General features: G+C 46.6%; 1 protein-coding gene across 2 annotated transcripts in view; it reads right to left on the bottom strand.

Moving 5' to 3' along the window:
- RBBP6 (RB binding protein 6, ubiquitin ligase) overlaps window positions 1-3,518 on the bottom strand; it is a 31,908-nt gene extending 28,390 nt beyond the window's left edge. For both annotated transcript variants that reach the window (XM_045992750.1, XM_045992751.1), the window contains exon 1: window positions 2,260-3,518. In XM_045992750.1, the coding sequence (XP_045848706.1) occupies window positions 2,260-2,425 (166 nt within the window). In that variant the 5' untranslated portion in view covers window positions 2,426-3,518. The remainder of the gene's footprint in view (window positions 1-2,259) is intronic.
- Between the last annotated feature and the right edge of the window lie 19,953 nt (window positions 3,519-23,471).

Below are 23,471 nucleotides of genomic sequence, written 5' to 3'. Positions count from 1 at the left end.
AATATAGACTGTCACACAAACATGTAAAAGAAAATATGCTGCTGGGCAGAACACCTCCCTGGCTTCAGGGTTTGTAAAAATAATACATAATTTCCTGGCTTAGAAAAAAAATAACACAATGTCACAAAACTCTTAGATTTTTGGGAAAGATGTTGATCAACTATAACTTACTCCAATCTAACAAAGTTGTATTCAATTATCAGGTGGAGAAAATGGACCAAGTCTATGATAAAATCATTTAATACTCCAGAAAATGTAAAACCTGCCTAAGTATAGGACTAAAATTGCCTTAATATTCTTTACTTTCGTATGTATTTTTTTCCTCTCATTTATAAGTGTCATAAACATATCAGTATGTCCTGAAATTCTTATGAACCCATCTATCCTACAAAGTGTGGCTGCAATATTTAAGGGACACTTTTGGTGACCTTAAAGAAAAGAGTATTTTCTTTAAGGCATTTTTTTTTTTTAAAGATTTTATTTATTTGACAGACAGATCACAAGTAGGCAGAGAGGCAGGCAGAGAGAGAGGGGGGGAAGCAGGCTCCCTGCTGAGCAGAGAGCCTGATGTGGGGCTCAATCCCAGGACCCTGGGATCATGACCTGAGCTGAAGGCAGAGGCCTCAACCCACTGAGCCACCCAGGCGCCCCTCTTTAAGGTATTTTCTTGAACACTATTTTAAAAAGCTATTTGACTGTTCATGATGACCAGCAATTTTTCTTCTCCTTAAGTAGAGGATTCTACACATAATTGTAATCACAAAAGCTTCATATGGAGTATCCCTCAGGTATGACACTTTAAAAGGGGGTGGGGGCAGTGGAGAATATTCCTTCATGTGTTACCATGTACGTAAATAAAGTTCGTATTTAGTATTTTTGAGTCATGCCAGTAATGCCAGTCCTTAATGTAATACAATTATACTTATATCTGGATGTAAATGGGAAACAGCTCTTTTACATGACAAGATTCACTCTATTAAAAACTATAAACTAGGGGCGCTGGCTGGCTCAACTGGTAGAGCGTCTGACTCTTGGTGTCTAGGTTGTGAGTTCGAGCCCCACGTTGGGTGTAGAGATTATTTAAAATTAAAATATTTAAAAAACAAAACAAAATCCAAAACCCCATATAGGCTAGAAGTGAGGGACCACCCCTCCAATTTCAACTAAAAGAACACAAGTCACACCTTAAGAAAAATTCAGTGATCCATAAAATACCCTAAGCTAATTTGAACTTCTTTATTCCTTCCCATCCCAGACTGATCTACTGAAAACTACACATCAGCATTACAGTACCAAGAAAAAGAAACCAAAACAAACACAGAACCAGAATCTGCAGACACTATTTGTCACACTGTCATTTCTAATGTTAAATTCTCAACATTATTAAATGCTTTTAAAAAGGAGAAAGAACTTGAAGATTCCTGTCAGTGACTTGTTTGAAACTCATTTGGTAGCAGCCTACTATTCTCCACATACTAGTAACATAATCATGTAAAGCCTAGCAATTACTAATTTAAAAAAAAGAAAACCCTTTACTAAATTGCTACTAAATTTTAAGAGTAACGTGATGAACTAAGAGCGCAACCATTTAATTACTGTATTACTAATTCTGGAATTTACACACAAACGTGGTGACATCAGAACACATCAGGTTCCAAAAGCAATTCCAACATTAAAGTCTAGCTGGATTAAATCCTCAAAAGTGAGGACCCCTGCTCCACAAGACAGGCAACTCCAAAATAAAAATAAATTAAGTACAAAAGGACTGGAAGAAAAAGGAGTACACAAAACCTGTCACTGAACCCCAAACCACTGTCAGCCTAGAAAGTTAGGGCAGTGTCTCTACTGCTGCTTTAACAAGTAAAAAGCCTCCATAGGCTCTCCTCCCCTCTGATGAAAAACAAGCTTGAAAACGCCACAAGGCAAGCCCCCCCTCCCCCCAGAACCAGGATGACACCTCTCACCCTCTCCCACCGAAATCCTCATTTTAAATAACATTTGAGAAGAATAAACAGACTTCCACGTTTTCAGATTAGCCTGTTACCGATGATCCCACCTACGCAGACATCACACAAGTCAGTTAAACTCCCAGGCCGACCGCTGCAACCCCGGGGTCTCAATGAAAGTTGCATCAAAAGTATTAGAATGAACAGGCCCACAAGAGACGTAATGGCGGTTAGCCTCCTGCCAGGCAACCAGTATCTAGCACAACTACTATCTATCTTCAGCCAGCAAAGCGGGAGCCCATGTGGCTCTTACCTTCTTTCGTCTGCGCGTTGGTGATCTGCAGGTCGCAGTCGGCAGCTTTCAACTTCTCTCTCCCCATAATCTGCTTCTTTAAATCGCAGAGGGAGATGTGGAGCCCATCAAAGGTGACGGTATCATAGTTGAGTTTAGAGGAAAATTTATAATGCACACAGGACATGGTGCCAAAGGATTCCTAAGGTTCAGCGAGGAGACGTGGACACTCTCAATATATGTATATTTATAAACTTAAGAGCAAAATATGTACACACACAAAACACTCAAAAGACACCGAAGGACCCTAAGGCCTCAGATTAAATACCCCCCCCAACCACAAGCAGGGGTTCGTAAAAACAATAATCCAGAACCCCCCCCGCCCCCCCGATACTCAGAAGCACTTCATACGGGAGGAAGCGGACGAGGACGGGGAAAGGGGAAATCGAGAATCCGCCAACGGGCACAATGTCACCCGGCTGGGTCCCCCTCGCTCATGCTAAGGGCCGGCAGGAGACGGGGGGCAGGCGGTGCAGTCAGTAGCGGTCAGTCCACACGTTAGAGTCCGAATGACCCCGCGGGGTCAGGGGTCCATAGCGAGGCCGCACCTCCCGGTTGGTCTCTCTTTCCGTGGATTGGGGTGACCCAGGCCCCGGGAGAAGGTTGGGGGAGAGGGCCTAGGCCCGGAGTCCACGAGCGGCCTCTCGCCTCCTCCTGGCTTCCGGACGACCGGCGTCAGCTTCCCCAGGCCCAGGCCCCCCCCACACGCAAACCCCTGTCGCCTGCTCCCCGGAGGCCACGAGCGGCCCGCGGCCTAGGCCAAAAACGCGCGGTCGGCGGAGGAGAGGCCTTCCCGCAGGCCGCCCCCGGCTCCGCCTCCCCCCCGCCGCCGCCGCCGCCGCCGCCGCCTCAGACACAAAGCCGGTACTAGGCCTCAACTAGGCCTCGAAGCACTTCCTCACCACCCCGGGCCCCAGCCTGCGGCCGGGTGGCTTTGGCGGACCCTGGGGACGCCGCCGAGGCTCCCCGACGCTTCCTCTCGCCGTGTGCTCCGCGCTTCTCTCGCCTTTCGCTCCCGTCGCCTTTCGGCCCCGAATCGCAAGAGGAGGCCCGGAAACCGCCGGGCAACGCCAAAGGCTTCGGGGCTCTCTTTTTGTTTCGCCCCCCTGCCGCTCTCGGGCCCTCACCCAGCGCCGGCGACACCTCCAAGCCAGGCACTATGGCGGACGCGGCCTGGCTTCGGGCGAGCGCCCCACTCCGGGGTCTCTTAAGCAGGGATTGCACGGGCGGCGCGCGCGAGGCGGGGCTGGCGTGCGCGGATAGGCGGGCCGGGAGGCGGGGCCCGCGGCGTCACAAAGCGCACCGGCCCGCCCACGTGACCCCGCGCTTTGTGACTCGGAGCGCGGAACCTGAACCAGCCGGGAGAACGGAAGGAACCATCTGCCTCCAGAGGGAGGGGGGCGCCGCGCGGAGGGCCGGCTCACCGGGCGGCCCCGGGGCGGGGTGGTGGTGAGCTCGGATTTCAGCTGCTACCGTGCTTGTTAGTCTCCGCCGCAAAGTGGGGTATCCAGGGTTGGCTGGCTAACTCCCCTTCCCCGCAATCCCCACCAACTCCCCCAGTTCCAGTAAACATTATGGTTGCTATGCATTGAACTATGGTTGCTATGCAAGCGCCCCCTAGCCTCCCCTTCCAACAAACCAGCCGCCTTCAGCTCTTCCTAAGTGGAAATTCTGGAGCAGCCCCGGCTAGAACTGACAAAACCACCACTATAAAGATTTACCGAGCTCTAACTGTGTGCTAGGCCCAGGACTGAGCCCTTTGTAACACTGCCAGGCTCTGGAGCCCAGTTGTCGTGGTTGGAACCCTCGCTGTGGGGGTCAAGATTTAACGTCTCCGTGCCTCAGTTTCCTTGGCTGTAAAGTGCAGTTTAACATTGTACTCGGTCTACGGGTTTGTTATGGATTAAATGAATGAATATGTTTCCATTGTTTAGGAACATGCCTGGCGTACGGTTCAATATGTCTCACATGTAGCTCAGTAAATGTCATTTTAACAACATCAGTATAAAAACCCCAAAGTGGTCAGCCTTACCATTATCTCCGATTCATAGACGAGGGAACGCAAGCTAGCAATGGAGAATTTTCCGAAATCTCAGAATCAGGGGAATGCCTGCTTTGTAGCAGGGTCCGAAATCCCATTCCTAATTGTAAAAGAAGGGAAATATGCCAAGACCCCCCTCAGGGGAGTGGAGATTATTTTTTTCCTTGGGGGCATAAAGAAGTTATTATAGCATCCATAAAATTCATACTATAACAAAATTGCATTCATAAACTGTAATAATCACTATAATTTACAGTGCATTTTCCTCATCCTCTCTGGATTTTTACTGGCTTGGGCTCAGAGAAGTTAGTCACTGAGAAAAAGATCACACAGCCATGACAGAGCCAAGTTTGCCTGGGACTTCCTAAATACATACACACAGTCCTTTCAGAAGGTGGTTTAAATCAATCATCACCTTGTCAGGAAAGTGTTCCTAAGGCGACTTTATTCAAATAGGATGGCCAACGTTCTATCTCTTCCTCTTCCTAATTTTCTTCCAAGTATTTGTTACTACCTGACATGTCATATATTTCCTTTTTAATTTTCTGTCCCCCCCCCGCCCTTCCCCCCACACAGCTGATAACAGGGATTTTTCTCTTTTGGTCATGCCATATACCTAGCTCTTAGAACCCCTAGCCTTAACAGAGTAAGCACTCAATTAAGGTGTTGAATAAGTAACATTTTTATGTGATCTACAGAAATACCATGGCAGTAAGATTTTGGCAGATCAAGGCAGTCCCGGAGACACAAATACAATTTAACTCAATCACATCATCAGCATCAGTGCTTTCCACATATAACAAATTTCTCCCACCTTTCTCTTTGGTAACTAACCCAAATGTTCCTGTCTCGGGTCCACTTCATAATGGCTGCTTTTCTTGAAAAACCTGTGTGAACCAAAGGGGGGAGATTACATCTACCGGAAAGAAAAGCGGGACAGGAAAATGGGGTATTGCATTGGTATTCACCCCTCTAAAGTGGTAAATCTTTCATTGGTCTTTGGCTAATCCCTTCACACTTAATTCAATGATAATTTAGTCAGTCTGCTGGAACTCAAAGGAGGCCACATCCTCAGAATCGAGTGAATTACAGTCCTGCCAGAGATGAGTATGTATCCTTGGAAAGAATACAGTCAGTGATATGATTTGGTCCAATGGTTCTCCTCAGTCAAGAGTCCTTTACAGAGTCCTTTTTGGAGCCCTCACGCTGTATCACATCCAACAGGTCAAAATTCACCCACAACCTGCATTAAATGAGGCGGTGATGGGATTTAATTCAGTTGCTTGCCTCCTTGACAAAATGTTACGGTTTGGTTCCTTTCGTGAAATTCCTAACTGAATCTAAACTTTGTAAACTTCTGTTGGTGATACGGAGTTGCCCTCCCTGCCGCTGGTCCCCTTACCCCCACGCCAATATTTGTGTAAGCCCTGGAAAAGCCTTTGGTACTGCACCTGCTTTTCCAGACTTCTTTTTGTAGCAACTCCTGAACTCCCACTTCCTAGAATTTTAAACCTTTGTCACTCGCAAACCCACTGTATCCTCACATCCCCACCAAACACATTCATAATAGATCTCCTACCTTATTTTAGTGTGCCGACATTTCCATTTCGGAGAAGAATTGGGAGACCCAAGACAGCCTGCCAGTCCCCTGCAGGGCACTTGTGTTAGTCTCCAGGCTCCGGAAGTTAGAATGAGATCTACCCAGCCCAGGTGTCTTATACTCTTATAATCTAATCCCACCAAGTGTCCCAACAGCAGGCAAGTCACCAGAGTGTGAGTTTGGCCTCCACGTTCTCAGCCCAAATTCAGAAAAGATAGATGGATCCTTTATATCACTGATGTATCTTTTCCAGATGGTTGATTGCCTTTATATTTTCTTTATTTAATAGTGAAACCTACAAAAAGTTTTGCATTTTTATGTAATAAAATCCATCAGTCTTTTTTCCTCATGGTTTTTACCTTTACTTGTATGTTGTAAAAAGTAGTTCCTAGGCACTCAGCAACCACTTAGATTTTTATTTGCTTATGTTACCTTACAGTTATGTATGGGCATCATGATTTTACTTTTTTAAACATTTTAAAAAATTTTTATTTATTTATTTGACAGACAGAGATCACAAGTAGGCAGAGAGGCAGGCAGAGAGAGAGAGAGGAGGAAGCAGGCTCTCTGCTAAGCAGAGAGCCCAATGCAGAGCTAGCTCCAGGACCCTGGAATCATGACCTGAGCTGAAGGCAGAGGCTTTAATCCACTGAGCCACCCAGGCACCTGGCACCATGATTTTAAATTAAACTCTGTAATCTGTTTGAATTGGTTTGTGTATAGGATATAATACAAAGTGAAGACAATTTTCTTCCTTTTTAAATTGTGAAATATATTGTTAATAAAGGAAAAAAGCATAAAATATGTATTTATGGTTTGGTGCAAATTACACATGTGTCTTCTTTTTTTAAAAAAATTATTTATTTGACAGAGAGAGAGATCACAAGTAGGCAGAGAGAGAGAGAGAGGGAAGCAGGCTCCCTGCTGAGCAGAGAGCCAGATGCGGGACTCAATCCCAGGACCCTGAGATCATGACCTGAGCCAAAGGCAGTGGCTTAACTCACTGAGCCACCCAGGCGCCCCTACACATGTGTCTTCTAAGGGGAGTTTCTATCTTCTGTTTTTTTAACTATATTTTATGGTAATTTATGACAGAGTGAATGATTTTAGTTTTTATAAGATTTTTGCAACATTTTACTTGAAATTTTTCATCTTCTCTTCTTGGTAACATTTTACTTTTATTTATTTATTTATTAAAGATTTTATTTATTTATTTGACAGACAGAGATCACAAGTAGGCAGAGAGGCAGGCGGAGAGAGAGGAAGGGAAGCAGGCGCCCCATTGAGCAGAGAGCCGGATGTAGGGCTCGATCCCAGGACCCCGGGATCATGACCCGAGCTGAAGGCAGAGGCTTTAACCCACTGAGCCACCCAGGCGCCCCTACTTTTATTTTTTTTAAAGATTTATTTATTTATCTGAGAGAGTGAGCATGAACAAGCAGGGGGTGGGGCAGAGGGAGAGAGAATCCTGAAGCAGACTCCCCACTGAGCAGGGAGCCCCACTTGGTGGCTTGATCTGGGACTTTGAGATTATGACCTGAACTGAAATCAAGAGTCAGCAGCTTCAGGGTGCCTGGGTGGCTCAGTGGGTTGAAGCCTCTGCCGTCGGCTCGGGTCATGATCCCAGGGTCCTGGGATTGAGCCCCACATTGGGCTCTCTGCTCCGCGGAGAGCCTGCTTCCTCCTCTCTCTCTGCCTGCCTCTCTGCCTACTTGTGATCTCTCTCTCTGTCAAATAAATAAAATATTAAAAAAAAAAAAAAGAGTCAGCAGCTTCACCATCTGAGACACCCAGGAATCCCCTTGACAACATTTTAAAGCACATTTGATTTGTTTTAAAGCTAAAGGTTACTGATTGATCATATGAACTGATTTTTTTGTGAGCAGCCTGGTTTCCCCATTATTCAGTCATCCATTCATTCAACACTCATTCAACTTGCCAAATTAAGAAGGTTGGCCATACCATATGTGGGAGATGGGGATCAATGGGATCCCCTATGATCACTGGGGGGTTTGGAACAGTAATTTTGGAAATGATTTGGCAACCTCTTGCAAATTTGAGCATTCTTGTACCCTATGAATCAGTCATCGCACTCCTTGTTATATATACCCAAGGCAAAATTTAACTCATGGACTTGCATGAGCATTTCACGAGAGCTCTCGTCTCAGGAGCAAAAAGCTGAAACAACCCAAATGCCCTTGAGAGGAGAATGATGGTCTATCCAGATGGTGGAGTATTATGCAATAGTGAAAAGAAATAAAATAACAGTAGGTGTGACGACATGGCAATGGGATCCTTTTAGCTGTTCTGGAGTTAGAAAAGCAAGTCCCAGAAGCTGACATACCATACCCTTCCTATGAATTTCAAAAACAACTCAAAGCCAACAATGCATTATTGAGTGAAGCAGACAAATGTAATGCATCTGAAAACTGGTAACTGGGACACACAACATTCGGGACAGGGGTTACCTCTCAGATGGCAGAATGAGACAGGTGAGGAGCCCCGAGGGGATAGGAGTTAACCAGCAGTGAGCTAGCTCTTGTGTGGGTTCACACTAGTCATTGGTGTACTGAAAATGGACAAATCAAGAATACTTACACTGAGAGGGAATCACGTACAGAACAATAAGAGGTCACGAGATTAGGAGTATGATTAATCCATTGATGTGTCCCTGAGGTTTCATCTCTCCTTTCTTCCCACTGTCAGCAAAGACTCTCAACAGTCAGACAGGAAAAATAAAGTCATTTTCAGAGCAACAAAACATAGGCTAGCTCACTAGACTTTTTGGCAGCCCTGAATGCCGTAACTGTAAATAAAACTCGAGTTTGGTTCTAGTTTTCCTGTGTTGAGATCCGGGACGGAAGGTGGCCTTCAGACTCCTGGGCCTGGGGACCTGGGGCCATAGCCTGCTACCAGTGATCTCTCTTCATCCGATGACTTCTTTTTTTCTTTTTCTTTTTTAAGACTTTATTTATTTGAGAGAGAGTTAGAGAGCAAGAGAGAGAGCACCAGAAGGGAGGAGAGAATAGAAGTAGGCTCCCTGCTGAAGAGGGAGCTTGATGCTATTATTGGAGGGGAGGGGTCGATCCCAGGACCCTCAGGGCTTGATCCCAAGATCTTAGGATCAAGACCTGAGCCTAAGGCAGATGCTTAACAGACTGAGCCACCCAGGCGCCCCTATCCAGGGACTTCTAATTCCACAGCACTGCATAAAGGTGGGACTCGAATCCAGGAATGTTTTGAAGGGGCAGGGCCTCATAAAAGTACCACGGGCATTATATATAGAAAGACACGCGTCACACTTGCTTCTCCTAGAAATTCAAGGGCTCTAGGTAAACACAAAGGAGGAGCAGTAATTGTGTGAGAGAGCCGGGGCAAAGCACAGATCTCTGGCCAAAGCCCTTCTCTCTCAGGTGAATGTGACCGATTTATTCATTCCCCCAGATATGAACTATATGATGAATGACTGGGGATACCAGGCACTGTGCTGGATTCTGGGCACTCCGTGGTGAACAAATCAAAGCCCCTGCCTGCAGGGAGTTTACGAGAAATAAAGGATTTTAGCGGCTCCTAAAGTTGCTGTGTGATTTTGGGAAAATAACTTAACTTCTTTAGGCCCTTGGTTTCCTCCAAGGTTCTGTGTGATTGAGCTTGATGTAGTACTCTGCTGTGATCATCTTGACCATTCCTCATAACTTACATTTCATTTTGCACTGAGTCCCACAAATTATGTAGCTGATCTTGGTTTCTTGACTTGTGAAACAGAGTTAAAATAGTACCTTCCTAGAAACAGAAACCAAGGGTTATGGGAAGGGGAAGTGAGGAGATGATGCTCAATGGGTAGAGAGTTTCATTTTTGCAAAAATAAAAAAAGAACAAAAATGTTCTCGAGATGTTGTATAACAATGTGATTATACTTAACACCATGGAACTGTACATTTAAAAATGGTTAAGATGGTAAATTTTCTGTTATGTGTAAAAAAAAGGACCAAAATATAATACCTTCCTTATGCAGTTGTTAAGACAGAGTCTGGCACAGAAGCACCAGGTAAATGTTGTTTGGAAAATAAATTTAAGGAACACCTGGGTGGCTCAGTCAGTCAAAGGCTCAGTCAGTTAAGCCTTTGACTCAGGTGATGATCTCAAGGTCCTAGGATCAAGCCCCACATCGGGCTCCCTGCTCAGAGGGGAGTCTGCTTTTCCCTCTCCGTCTGTGGCTCCCTTTGCTTGTGCTCATGCTCACTTGCTCATGCTCTCTCTCTCTCTCTCTGTCAAATAAATAAATAAATAAAATCTTTTTTAAAAATTAAAAAAAAACTTAAGTGGCAAATGCTAGAGATGTTTATTTGCAGTTGAAATGCTTCCATCTTGGATAAACAGAACAAAACAAAACCTATGGCTAGCATTTGCCACACATTTCTTGTTCACCACCCTGTGTCAAGTACTTTTACAGTAGACTTCTTTAATTCCCCTCAAGAACCTGTGAATAGGTCCCAATACTATCCCTATTTCATAAATGAGGCAATGAGGTTCAGAGAGGTGAGGTCATGTGCTTGAGGTCACAGAGGAGCCTGTTTAAAAAGGGGTGTGCCTGAATGGGAAGGGCATCCTCTTAACCACTGACTCTGTTTTCCTGCCAAGGCTTCTTTCGGAGGGGCGCGGGGAGGGGTGCCCTCCCTTCAGGTACCAGGAGCAAAGCTGGTCTGCTGCCAACAGACTGCCTCCTCCCTCTGTCTTCCACTTAACCCCTACTGTCTCTGGACCTGTGTTTTTATCTTGTCTCTGCTTCCAGATTAAGTTCCCAGACCTCGTTGTCTGCCTCCTCTACGTCTTTCCTAAGGCACCTGGCAGGTGCTTGGTAATTATTTGGGGAGCCCAAAACCAACTCTTGATAAGTGGTTCTGCTTGGCTTCTCCAGCAGTAACAAGCTTGGTAGATTAAAGCAGGACAGTGGCCTTGAATGTCCCCCCATCCTCTCCAACCTCCCTTGAGGAAGTGCATATGGGGACACCTTTCAGGCTTCGCAGGTGCCCCTCCCCTGCTCTGCCTCCAGGATCGCTGGTCTGTTAGACTGGGCTACGTGCTTCACGAGTATTGTCTCATTTCACCTTACCATGACCCTGTGAAGTAGGTCTGATTCCTTCCTTGATTTTACACGGGAAGAAAAACAGGCTTACAGCGGGGAGCCCAAGGTCACACAGCCCAGAGGTGAGGCCAGGGTCAACAGTGGAGAGGGATGGAGGGAGCCAGGATTTGAACCCAGTTGGTGAGTTTGCTATCCCTGCCAGGTGTTGCCGGTGGTGGTATCTGTTACACCTGTGACCATCTCAGGTGCACCCTTTGCCTTCGGTTTGCTGGCTTTGCTCCTCGAGGACACTGGTCGGGGGAGTGCGGGGGCTGGGAGGAAGCACTGATAGCAAAGGCTCTCATTCATCTCCTAGATACTTACGGCGCGTTCTAGACATGGGTCCTGACAGGCTTCTGCACTTGGGACACAGCAGTGACCATGGCAGGCCAGGTTTTGCTTTCCTGGAGTTTCCATTCTAGTGTTCGATACAGTAAGCACCTAGACAAGCAGAGGGAAATAGCTATGGAATGTCATAAGTATTGTTTTATACGAATGGAATTATTTTATTTTATTATTTATTTATTTGTCAGAGAGAGAGAGAAAGAGAGCATAAGCAGGGGGAGTGGTAGGCAGAGGGAAAAGTAGGTTCCCCACTGAGCAGGGAGCCCGATGCGGGACTCAACCCCAGGACCCGAGGATCATGACCGGAGCCAAAGGCAGATGCTTAACTGGCTGCACCACCCAAGCATCCTGAGTATATATATCCTGCCAGTATTATGAAGAAAATAAAACAAGGTTAGCATGATGGAGAGTGATGGGGGAGGGTTGAGGAGGTGGTTGTCAATCAGATGGCCTCTGTGAGGAAGTGACATTAGAGTTGGCATTTGAGTGATAAGAATGAGCTAGCCGTGTGAGCTTCTAGGGGAAGAATGTTCTAGGTGGGATGAAAGGCAAGTGCGAGAGTCTTCAGGCGTGAGCCACCAGAGTCGAAAGGCTGGTGTTGCTCACTGTAGATCATGATAGGGAATGACTGGGCTCAGGCCAGAGAGATTAGTAGGGGCCAGATCATGTAAGACCATAAAACCCATTTAAACAAATTTTGATTTGAGAGAGGAATGTCCTAGAGGGATATGAGAACTCAGGGCCATCTTGTTTTTAACGTTCAGGGCAATGCGACTATGGTTGATCCCATGGGTTCCTGCGACGCAGGTTAGAGCTGAACTATGCCTTCTGATGCAGCCCAGGAGTATTCTAGTCTCCTGAAGGGGCTCCGGATAACATGGTGTTTTCAGGTGGTTTATTTCAAAGACAGAGATTGGGTGACGCATCCGCCATGGTTCAAGGCGTCTTTCCCAGTGGTCCCATGACTGCGGATGTGGCTTCAGACTGGAGGAGAAGGATGATCCCAGGGACAGCCGTCTCTTCCTGCAGCTCCTGGAACCTGTTCCACCTGTCATACAGGCTGATGGCATGGCTCTGTCAGGAATGGGTCAAAGGTAACCCTAATTATCTAGTCCTATGACTTGGTAGAGAGCCAGTGAGTCAGGACAAGGAAGACAGGGAGGGGAAGGGAATGTCTGCATCTCGGCACTGACTGTGCCAAGGCACAGAGCTTGTTCCGAGCGCAGAGCCTGGAGAGTCTGACTCGACAGGTCTTCGCAGGTCGTGCAGGTGATTCCGAGGCACGGCCAGGATGAAAGAGCCACCGCACTCTAGGGTGCATGTGGCCGAAGGCACGGATATAGGCGCCACATAGCCTCTGCGCAAAGCCCGGCTCTGCCACATGCTGCCAGGAGGGGCACTGAACAAGTGGCGTCTGCCTGCTGTACTCCGGTTTGCTCATCGTCGAATGGAGCTGATTGTAAGAGCACCTCATTCCTAGGCTGTTGCAAGGAATAAAACACCCAGTGGCGGTTCCTGCTCAGAGTAAGCCCCATGTAAACATCAGCCTTTGCTGTGCGACTTCATTGCCCTTCAGAACCACCTTGTAAGGAAACTATCATGATTATTCAGATTCACAAATGAGAACTGAGGTGAAGTGACTTTTCCAAGGTCATAGCGAAAGTGTTTTACTTAAAAAAAAAAAAAAAAAGGAGAAAAGAAAAGAAAGAAAAAAAAAAAAAAAAACAACCAGGGAGCCTGGGTGGCTCAGTAAGTTTAGGGTCTAACTGTTGATTTCAGCTTAGATTGTGATCTCAGGGGCGTGAGATCGAGCCCAGCGCCAGACTTCATGCTGGGTGTGGTGCCTGCTTGAGATTCTCTCTCTTCCTCTCCCTCTGCCCCTCACCCCACTGTCTGCGGGCTCACACACACACACACACACACACACACACACACTCTCTCTCTCTCTCTCTCTCTCTCTCTCTCAAATAAGTAAATCTTAAAACAAAACACCAAAATACAGTTCATTCCCAAATGTTCAAATGATCTGGGATTCAAAGGATCCGTAGCACCCATTGCGAGGCAGGCAGGAAGGAGAATAACACCTTCCTTGCGGGGTTGTCTGGAAGGTGAAATGTGGTAGTTCAAGAGCAAGGCAAAATTCCTCTCCCAGTCATGGCTGGGTAACTCCTCACAGACGGGTCTTGCACAGATAACAACGATAAACTCTGGACGAAAGGCCAAAAAAACCAAAAAACAAACAAAACCCACAAAACCCTCCACAAAGTCAAACTACCTGCAGACCCTGGAGAACGATCAAAAAACAAGCTAGTGCTAGAGAGGTGTCATCACTTGGAAGACAGGGACCGTACAGGCTGAATGTCCTGTTTTCAAAGGCAGGGCACATCTGTGCCAAGAGAGGGTGGCCAGAACTTCCAGGATACCTGGTTTTACCAGCCTGGGGAACTGGAGGACAGGGTATGTGCAAACACAGCCTCTGGATGCTGAGTAGCGAATCCTAGAGAAGGAAGATCCAGGAAAGGGGAGCCCCAAATTCTATGTACGAGCTCTGCCCACATCTCTAGCAGAGCACTTGAATACAGGGCTAACGCTAGGCAAAGTGAGCTGATGACCTCAGCGGCTGCTCACCCCTATGGAGGCAGTCTGCAGTTTAAGTTTAGCCACATTACTGCCCACTTTAAAAAGAGAAAAAAAAAAAAAAAAGAATGAGACAGGCTGTTATATGTGGATACACGGTGGAAGGGTATTCAAAATTCATAGTTAGGTGCAAAGCAAAGACTGGGGTATAATATGCTTCCAAACTATGTGTGTGTATACATATGTATACACACGTGTTTGTATATGCAAACGTATATACACATAGATGTATATACCAGTAATGTATATACAGGTCAATGTTTAAACATGTAAATGTATATACATATACATGTATCCATACATACTTGTATGTATCTAGAATATTTCTGAGAAGCAGAAAGAATCTACAAAGTCATAACAATGATTGTTTTCTGGGAAGGGTAAATAGAATTGAGCAGTTGACCTAGCGATGTACAGAAAGCTCCACTTCCCCCTGCCTTTTTTTTAAGGTCAGATTTATTTATTTATTTTTTTAAAAGATTTTATTTATTTATTTGACAGAGAGAGAGATCACAAGTAGGCAGAGAGGCAGGCAGAGAGAGAGGAGGAAACAGGCTCCCCGCGGAGCAGAGAGCCCAATGCGGGGCTCGATCCCAGGACCCTGAGATCATGACCCGAGCCGAAGGCAGCGGCTTAATCCACTGAGCCACCCAGGCGCCCCTTAAGGTCAGATTTATTGAAGTATAATTTACATACAGAAAAATTCACTCCTTTTTAGTTTACACCTGTCTGATTTTTGGCAAAAACATCCGATCACGAAGCAACCACCACAGTCAAGGTATAGAATGTTTCCATCAGCCTCCAAAATTCCTGTGTACTCCTTTGCGACCATCGCTCTCTGCCCTCAGCCCCTGATGCTCATTGACCTGTTTTCTGTTCCTACAAATGGGCCTTTTCCAGTTTATTGTGTAAAATAAAATTATATAGTATGTTGCCTTTGAGGCTGGCTACTTTCACTTAGCATATTGCATCTGAAATGCTTTCATCTTTCTGGAATATCAGCCATTCATTCCCTTCTGTTGCTGACTAATTTTCCATTGTATGGATACACCATGGTTGGTTGACTCATCCTCGAATATTTGGGTTATCTCTTGTTCTGGCAATTACCAATACCACTGCTACAAAATTAATGTGTAGGGTTTTTCCACGAACATAAGTTTTCTTTTTTTAAAATTTAAATTCAATTAATTAACATATAGTGTATTATTAATTGTAGAGGTAGAATTTTATGATTCGTCGGTTGCATGTAACACCCAGTGCTTGTTACGTTAAGTGCCCTCCTTAATGTCCATCACCCAGTTACATCATCCCACTACCCACCACCCCCTTCCAGCCATCCTCAGTTTGTTTTCTAGAGTTGAGTCTCTTGTGGTTTGTCTCCTTCTCTTATTTTGTCTTATTTCTCCCTCCCTTCTCCTATGTTCGTCTGCTTTGTTTCTTAAATTCCACATAGGAGTGAAATCATATGATGATCATGTCTATCTTTGACTGATTTATTTCACTTAGCATAATACCCTCCAGTTCCATCCATGTCAGAGCAAATGGTAAGATTTCATTTTTGATGGCTGAGTAATACGCATTGTATATGTATACACCACATCTTCTTCATTCATCTGTCAATGGACATCTGGGCTCTTTCTATAGATTGGTTATCGTTGACATCACTGCTATAAACATGGGTGTACACGTGCCCCTTTGGATCACCATATTTGTATCCTTTGGATAAATACCTAGAAGTGCAATTGCTGGGTCATAGGGTAGCTCTGTTTTTACCTTTTTGAGGAACCTCCATACTCCATGAACCTTAAGTTTTCTTTGGTATTTTGGTATTTGGTATTTTTTGGTATTTCTCTTTGGTAAATACCTAAGAATGGGTTATCAGACCAGATGGTAAGTGTATGTTTAACTTAACAACAACAACAACAACAACAAAAGCCAAACTGTTTTCCAAAGTGGCTTTATTTTGCATTCCCACCCGCAGTGGAGGAGATGTCCATTGAGTCCTTTGCATTGAGTCCAAAGCATGACAGCTTTGTCAGCAAATGACACTGTCAGTCCTTTTTCCTTTTTAAAGCCATTCTAACAGATATGTAGAAGTATCTCACTGTGGTTTAAAAAATTTTTAATTTATTTTTTAAAAGATTTTATTTATTTATTTGACAGAGATCACAAGTAGGCAGAGAGGCAGGCGTTTGGGGGGGGTTGTGTGTGGGGAGGAAGCAGGCTTGCCACTGAGCAGAGATCCTGATGTAGGACTCGATCCCAGGACCCTGGGATCATGACCTGAGCTTAAGGTAGAGGCTTTAACCCATTGAGCCACCCAGGAGCCCTGTCCCTTCTTGTGATTTTAATATAAATTTCTCTAGAAGTCAATGTTGTGGAGCAACTTTTCATGTGTTTATCTGCCATCCATGTATCTTCTTTCCTTTACAGCATTATTGAGATATAATTCCTGTACCATAAAAGTTACCTTTTAAGCTTATACAATTCAGTGGTTATGCAGTCATTACCACCATCAATTACAGAACATTTTTTTCACCCCCAAAAGTAACCCTGAACGCTTAGCTGTCATTCCCCATTCCTACCGGCCTGACTTCTCTCTCTGCCCCAGCCACACCCCAACCAATAATTTACTTTTCTCTATTGATTTGCCTATTCTGAACCTTTTGTACAGATGGTACCATATGAGGTCTTTGGCGTCTAAAGTTCTTCACTGTTTTATCTTCTGATTGAATGTTCATCCCCTCTTCGGGAGAGGATGCTGCTGATGGCTGCCCCCTCGTGGAATCCTGCAGGACTGCGTCTACCGGATTGTGAGAAAGCCCCTGGGCGCGCTGAGCTCTTTTCTTTGCTGCAGGAGGGCGAGGCCTCCGCTCAGTCGCTCAGTCTTAGCAGCTGCTTCCCCTGGACAACACACACACGGATAATCCTCAGTAAAGAAATGACATGCCTACCTTGACAAGTATACTCTTGGGGACTGATGGAGGTCAGCCTGTACCATCCCAGCTTTGGTTACTCGTTAGGCTTGGCTATCAGACTGAAAAGGCACTGCAGGCTTTAATCCAGTGCCGTTTCTCAACCTCAGCGCTACTGACATTTTGGGCTGGATAATCTTTTGTGTTGGGGCGGGCGTGGCGGGGGTGGGGGTGGGGGGGCGGCTGTCCTGTACGCAGTAGGATGTTTAACAGCATTGTTGGCCTCTATTCCTTAGACATCCTTCCCCTAGTGAAAGCCCCAGGACCCGTGTACGTAGCACGTCTTGTCCCCTCACGCACACAGCTGCAGTGACAAGAGCCAAAGCGAGCAAAAACCACCCTTAGGCATAGGAACCTCTGCCTTGATTTCCTCCCCCATCTTTGATGCTGTGTTTATCCGTGGGCTGAAGCCTTGCAAGCAGACTCAGAGAGCCTCTGACACATGGGGCATTCCCACAGAGCCAAAGAAACGGTCACAGCACTCCCTGTTTATCTTAAATCTTTGTTTTCCAAAGAAACTGCGCTGGGAGAGCTCAGACACTGACATCATGGTTGAGGGCGGCGGTGGGGGGGGGGCTACCTTAGCCTAGGCCTGAAGCTAACCAACACTTTACTTCTCTGCATAAACCATCCCTGGCAAATTAGAGTTTGTGTATTAAGTGCTTCCCCTCCCTGCAGAGATGCTGTTCATGCCCTCCCCTCCCCACAGAAACAATACGAAACAAAACCAGGCCTCTGTCTGCCAGGACCTGCCCAGCCTCAGGGGATCCTGCTTTCAGCTCCCCACTCCCGGATCCCTACCTCCCAGATCCCTACCTCCCAGATGAACTTCACGGGGGCCATTGAAAATCTAGGCTTCTGGGATGCTGGCAATGTCTTACTTTGCCCCTCTGCTGTATATCACGTATATTGTCCTGGTTATGAGGTTATGGTACATTGACTATATCTAGAAACATTCGTCAGCATGCTAGAGACATCCTGAAATGTTCCCCTAAAGGAAGAGTCTGGGGAAAATTTCACAGGCCGCGATTCCCCTCCAAAGACACCAAGATTCTTTCAAGACTTGCGTGGCTTCTTACATGGCAAAGTCGTCTAGAACATTGGCAGCTGCTGGAAATGTACTGGGGCCAAGGAAATTCTGGAAATCTCAAAGAGTTGCCTTTTCTACTTGAAAAATCCCTCAGAGATCCTTACTTTACCTTCCTCCCAGGACCCTAAAGTAATTCAGGAGAAACAAGCTGTCTCTTGTTTCTTGTCTCCCACAGTTTAGGTTGCTTAAAAGGTAAGTCGTAAACTTGAATTTACTGATGGCCCGTGGGGACCCGGTACCTGGAGTAGAGTTGTCTCCAGCAGAATTCCTCCAGAAGCAGATCCCGCAACAAGGTTGAGAGTACAACTAATTTATTAGGCAACTGATCCCAGGAAGCTCCAGTTGGTGATTAGAGTCATGAGACAAGGGAGGGAAGGAAGCCAGCCAATTAGGAGTGTTTTATGGAACAGGTTATTGCTGTGGGCAGCTAGGGTGTGAACCCTGCCCGGGGACTCTGGGAGATTGTGTAGAACATCCATCATACAGTCATCCTGACCACAAGTATGGATCCATCCACATTTTAAAAACAGATTTATTTATTTATTTATTGGGGGAAGGGAGAGGCAGAGGGAGAGAGACTCTCAAGCACACTTCTGCCCAAGCACCGAGCCCTACTTGGGGCTCAATTCCACAACCCTGAGATCAGGACCTGAGCCCAGCTCAAGAGTCCAATGCTTAACCACGTGAGCCACCCAGGAGCCCAGTCCACCCATTTTTATCAGCATTTGAGGGCATGCCCAGCCTCTCCTGCCGGCGGACCAAGTGGCCTCGGTGGCCAGAGTCCCAGGCAAAGAATTGTAGTTGCTGGCGCTGGAGGAGACTAATGTGACAGCTGGTCACCTAGATTCCCTCATGTTTCATATTAATTCATTCTCCACTCTGTGTTGTCACCTGTCCTTCCGGGTGGTGGCCCATCCTCACCATTTCTTTAAAAAAAAAAAAAAAAAACTCCAAAAGGAGTGTAGGTGGGATGAACTCTCTCTGCGCTGTTTCAGTTAGTCCTGAGGCCATGATTTATCTTCATTATCCATTCTCAAGTCTCCTCAACTTTTGGCCAGCAACTCTCTTCTTATAAAATTCCTTTAATTGAGGTATAAGTCACAAACTATAAAATTCGCTCATTCACAGTGTACAGTGTCTTGGTTTTTAGCGTACTCACAAAATTGGGCGACCATTACACTTGCATCATCCCCGAAAGACACCACTAGCTGTCCCTCCCCCACTTAGTTCCCCCTTTGCCCCCCACCCAACACCTGGCAACCACCCACCTACTTTCTTGTCTCTGTGGCCTTGCCTCTTCTGGAATTTTCCTATCCACAGAATCAGTTGATGTGTGGTCTTCAGTGTCCGGCTTCCTCCTACTGGCATAATATTTCCAAGGTTCATCCGTGGGGTACCATGGATCTGTACCTCTTTCCTTCATGGCTGGATGATTCTACTGCATGAATATACTGTTTTATTTGCCCATCTAAGATGGACACTTGGGTTGTTTCCACCTTTTGACTATGATGACCAATGCTGCTGGGAATATTTGTGTATGAGTTTTCATGCAGACAGGTGTTTTCACATCTCTCGTGTCTGTACCTAGGAGTGGAATTGCTTCGTTACATGGTAACTCATCATTGAACTTTTTGAGAACCTGCCAAACTGCTTTCCAAGGCAGCTGTACTATTTTGCATTCCCACCAGCGATGTCTGAGGGTTCCGATTTTTTTCACTTTCTCACCAACACATGTTCTCCTTTTTGATTATGGCCATCCTGGGGGGGTGGGGGTAGGAAGTGCTATCTCATTTTGGTTTTGATTTGCATTTCCCTGAAGACTGAAGATGCGAAGCATCCTTTCATGTGCTTATTTTGGCCACCAATTTTTCTTATCTCGTGGCTTAGCCCCAGTCTTCATCCCCGGGGCTCTGAGCCCCCAGTTTCCATGCCTGGAGGAGGCTGGGGTTGCTGTAATTGCCTCCTTACAGTGAAAATTGGGCATGGGAGCACCAAGGGGGCACCCCAGCAAATCCTCTGAGTTTCAGAATCCTCCTCTCTGTCCTCATTATGTAGCAGCCATCCTATGTCCTGGTGATAATGGAAGTCAATTAGCTCAGCTAATACAGTAACTGCTTTTTCTGTCTGCTGGGCTACTGGCTTAAGGAGCCCAGGGCGCCTGGGTGGCTCAGTGGGTTAAGCCTCTGCCTTTGGCTCAGGTCATGATCTCAGGGTCCTGGGATCGAGTCCCGCATCGGGCTCTCTGTTCAACAGGGAGCCTGTTCCTCCTCTCTCTCTCTCTGCCTGCCTCTCTGTCTACTTGTGATCTCTCTCTGTCAAAGAAATAAATAAAATCTTAAAAAAAAAAAAAGGAGACCCAAATGACGGAGTAACAGCTTAGCTTTAGGTAAGAGGAATGGTTAGTGTGACACCTGGTGGGAGCAGCCCTCCCCCTAGGAATGGGGGCCTTTAGTTCAGCAGAGCTTAAAGTTGCAAGGAGAGGAAACACAGATTCCCTAAGTGGGTCACTGGGAGTGATGGCGGAGGGGTAGTGATGCTATTCTTGGTTCTCAGACCCATGCATTATAACTTAATGATTAGGGACACATTGCCCTATAAATGGCTACTGGGGCAAAGTACATACTGCGTCTGGACGGACAGCACTTAACCACCGTCCCTCCTCAGGGTGTCATCCCCAAGCTGGTATCTTCGCTGTGCTTTCAAGAAGCCATTTCAGGGCGCCTGGGTGGCTCAGTGGGTTAAGCCGCTGCCTTCGGCTCAGGTCATGATCTCAGGGTCCTGGGATCGAGTCCCACATCGGGCTCTCTGCTCAGCAGGGAGCCTGCTTCCCTCTCTCTCTCTCTGCCTGCCTCTCTATCTACTTGTGATCTCTCTCTCTCTCTGTCAAATAAATAAATAAATAATCTTTAAAAAAAAAAAAAAAAAAAAAAAAGAAGCCATTTCAGGGACACCTGAGTGGCTCAGTCAGGTAGGTGTCTGCCTTCGACTCAGGTCATGATCCCGGGGTCCTGGGATCGAGCCCTGCATCGCACTCCCTGGTCAGCAGAGAGCCTGCTTCTCCCTCTCCCTCTGTCTGCCTCTCTGCCTACTTGTGCTCTCTCTATCTCTCTGTCAAGTAAATAAATTAAAAAGAAAAATCTTAAAAAAAAAAAAACCAAACAAACTCCTTAAAAAAAAAAAAGGAGGCCATGTTAGTATTCTATTAGATAGGCAGCTTCTGAGTGAAATGGAATATCATGTCCATGGTCGCCTCTCTGTCATCATAAAGCGGGAGTCCCTTGACTTTAAGAGTTTGTTACCCAAGATCCCATGAGAGAAAAACCAGACACTCTGGGAACCTTCAGTTACCAGGGCCGGCCAGCGGGGGCATGGAAGGTAGACTAACTCATGCTTGGACTCTACACGGATCCTGGTAGGGAGACATCACTGCCCGCTCCAGGATAGAAATGGTCCAGGGCAGTCAACTTGCCACCCACTGACTGACTGGGTTCTTCAGGGACGCCGCGGTACCGATGGTTTAGTGTCAACAGATGGACAGGACAAAGGTCCAGCAGCAGCAGTGGGCAGATCAGCCCTGGTGGGAAAGAGTGTGTGTTGTGAGTCCTTGCCAAGTCTCCAACTCTGCCACTTTGTCATTCAGTTCAAAGGCTCACTGAGACGACACAGTCATAGCTGAATAAAGAGACCGGCCCATCTCTAAGATGAGTTGCTCTGTCCACCCCATTGTCCGGTTGCTTTCTTTTGATGGCTGCTCTGGGATGGTTATGGACCTGAGGCACAAGGATCCACGTGCTTGGGGTTTCTCCCACAGATCCAGCTACATCATTCTGCCTCAGTATTTGCCTGATATTATGATCTCGCTCCTTCAGGGCTGCTGACCCATCATTTAAGCCATTCGCTACCGCCAAGAAGTCAGCGTATGTCCTTAGCACGGGCTGCTTCCTACTTCTCACAGAGTTGATGACGGGGTCTGCCGCCTGGATCTCTGCCCGGTCTTTCAAAGCGGGGATGTAGTGCAGGAGAAACACGTTTTCAGCTCACACCAATATACTGAGCCAACCTATCCATGAGCCTGGCTGGGATTTTCTCTTTCTCTAGCAGGTATGTAGGAAACCCTTCCTCAGGACCAGGCATGAGCTGAGGAAGAGTGTCAGAGCAATAGAGGTGGGTACAGGGAGATCTGGGCCACATGTTTGTAAAACCTAACTGAATCCCCTGGACCTGCTCAGGACTGATCCCAAAGGTGTCATTCCCACGGTTCCATGAATTTCTGCCTCGCTTGCCCAATTTTATGACCTGGTGGGCCCAACAGTAGCCAGCTCATGATGGGTGTCCCATGGTGAGGCAGTCGGTCTCTACTAGAGCCCCATAGCCTGCTAGGAGCTGCTTTTTCAAAGGCTTAACAGTCCTCTCCTGCACATGGCACAGACTTTGTCCAGAACCTTAGGGGTCTGCAAGTCTCCCACTGGGGCTTGCTGGAGATGCTGCACGGTCTCACTTTCTATCACGGACACCTCTAGGCCACGGGATCTGCCATGTTCTAGGGCTCAAATTGCAAATCCACTTGTACTGTGCCAACTCTAATGCAAAGCCCTATTTTTCTCTGGGCGTAGGTCTTCTTAGTGATATGAAGGGCAAGGTGCAGTGTCCTTTCCTTTACCTTGGAAGAGACGCCTTGCTATGCCCCAGACCGGAGGCTGGAAGGAACACTTGGCCCATGCAGCAGCTCCTGAGTCTTTGCAGGGTTCATCTCCTGTCTGGTGGCATGGCAAAAGGTCCAGAGATTTTGCACTTCCTGCTCCTCAGGACTGAGGAGCATGGCATCCTTAGTATAGCGGACCAGAGTGATATTCTGCGGGATGTGCAGAAGATCAATGTCCCTTGGGACGACATGGTGACAAAGAGTAGGGGAGTTGGTATAGCTCTGGACCAGGGGAATTTTTTTTTTTAAAGATTTTATTTATTTATTTGACAGACAGAGATCACAAGTAGGCAGAGAGGCAGGCAGAGAGAGTGAGAGGGAAGCAGGCTCCCTGCCGAGCAGAGAGCCCAATGTGGGACTCGATCCCAGGACCCTGAGATCATGACCCGAGCCGAAGGCAGCGGCTTAAACCACTGAGCCACCCAGGCGCCCCTGGACCAGGGGAATTGAATGACTTCTAGGATCCTCCTTTCTTTTCTTTTTTTTTTTTTTAAAGATTTTATTTATTTATTTGACAGAGAGAGATCACAAGTAGGCAGAGAGGCAGGCAGAGAGAGAGGAGGAAGCAGGCTCCCTGCAGAGCAGAGAGCCCGATGCGGGGCTCGATCCCAGGACCCCGAGATCATGACCTGAGCCGAAGGCAGCGGCCCAATCCACT

Source organism: Meles meles, chromosome 21, assembly GCF_922984935.1.
Source record: "Meles meles chromosome 21, mMelMel3.1 paternal haplotype, whole genome shotgun sequence".
NCBI classification, from domain to species: Eukaryota; Metazoa; Chordata; class Mammalia; order Carnivora; family Mustelidae; genus Meles; species Meles meles.
Note: the sequence above shows the minus strand (reverse complement) of the source record. Positions and strands in the feature narration are given on the sequence as shown.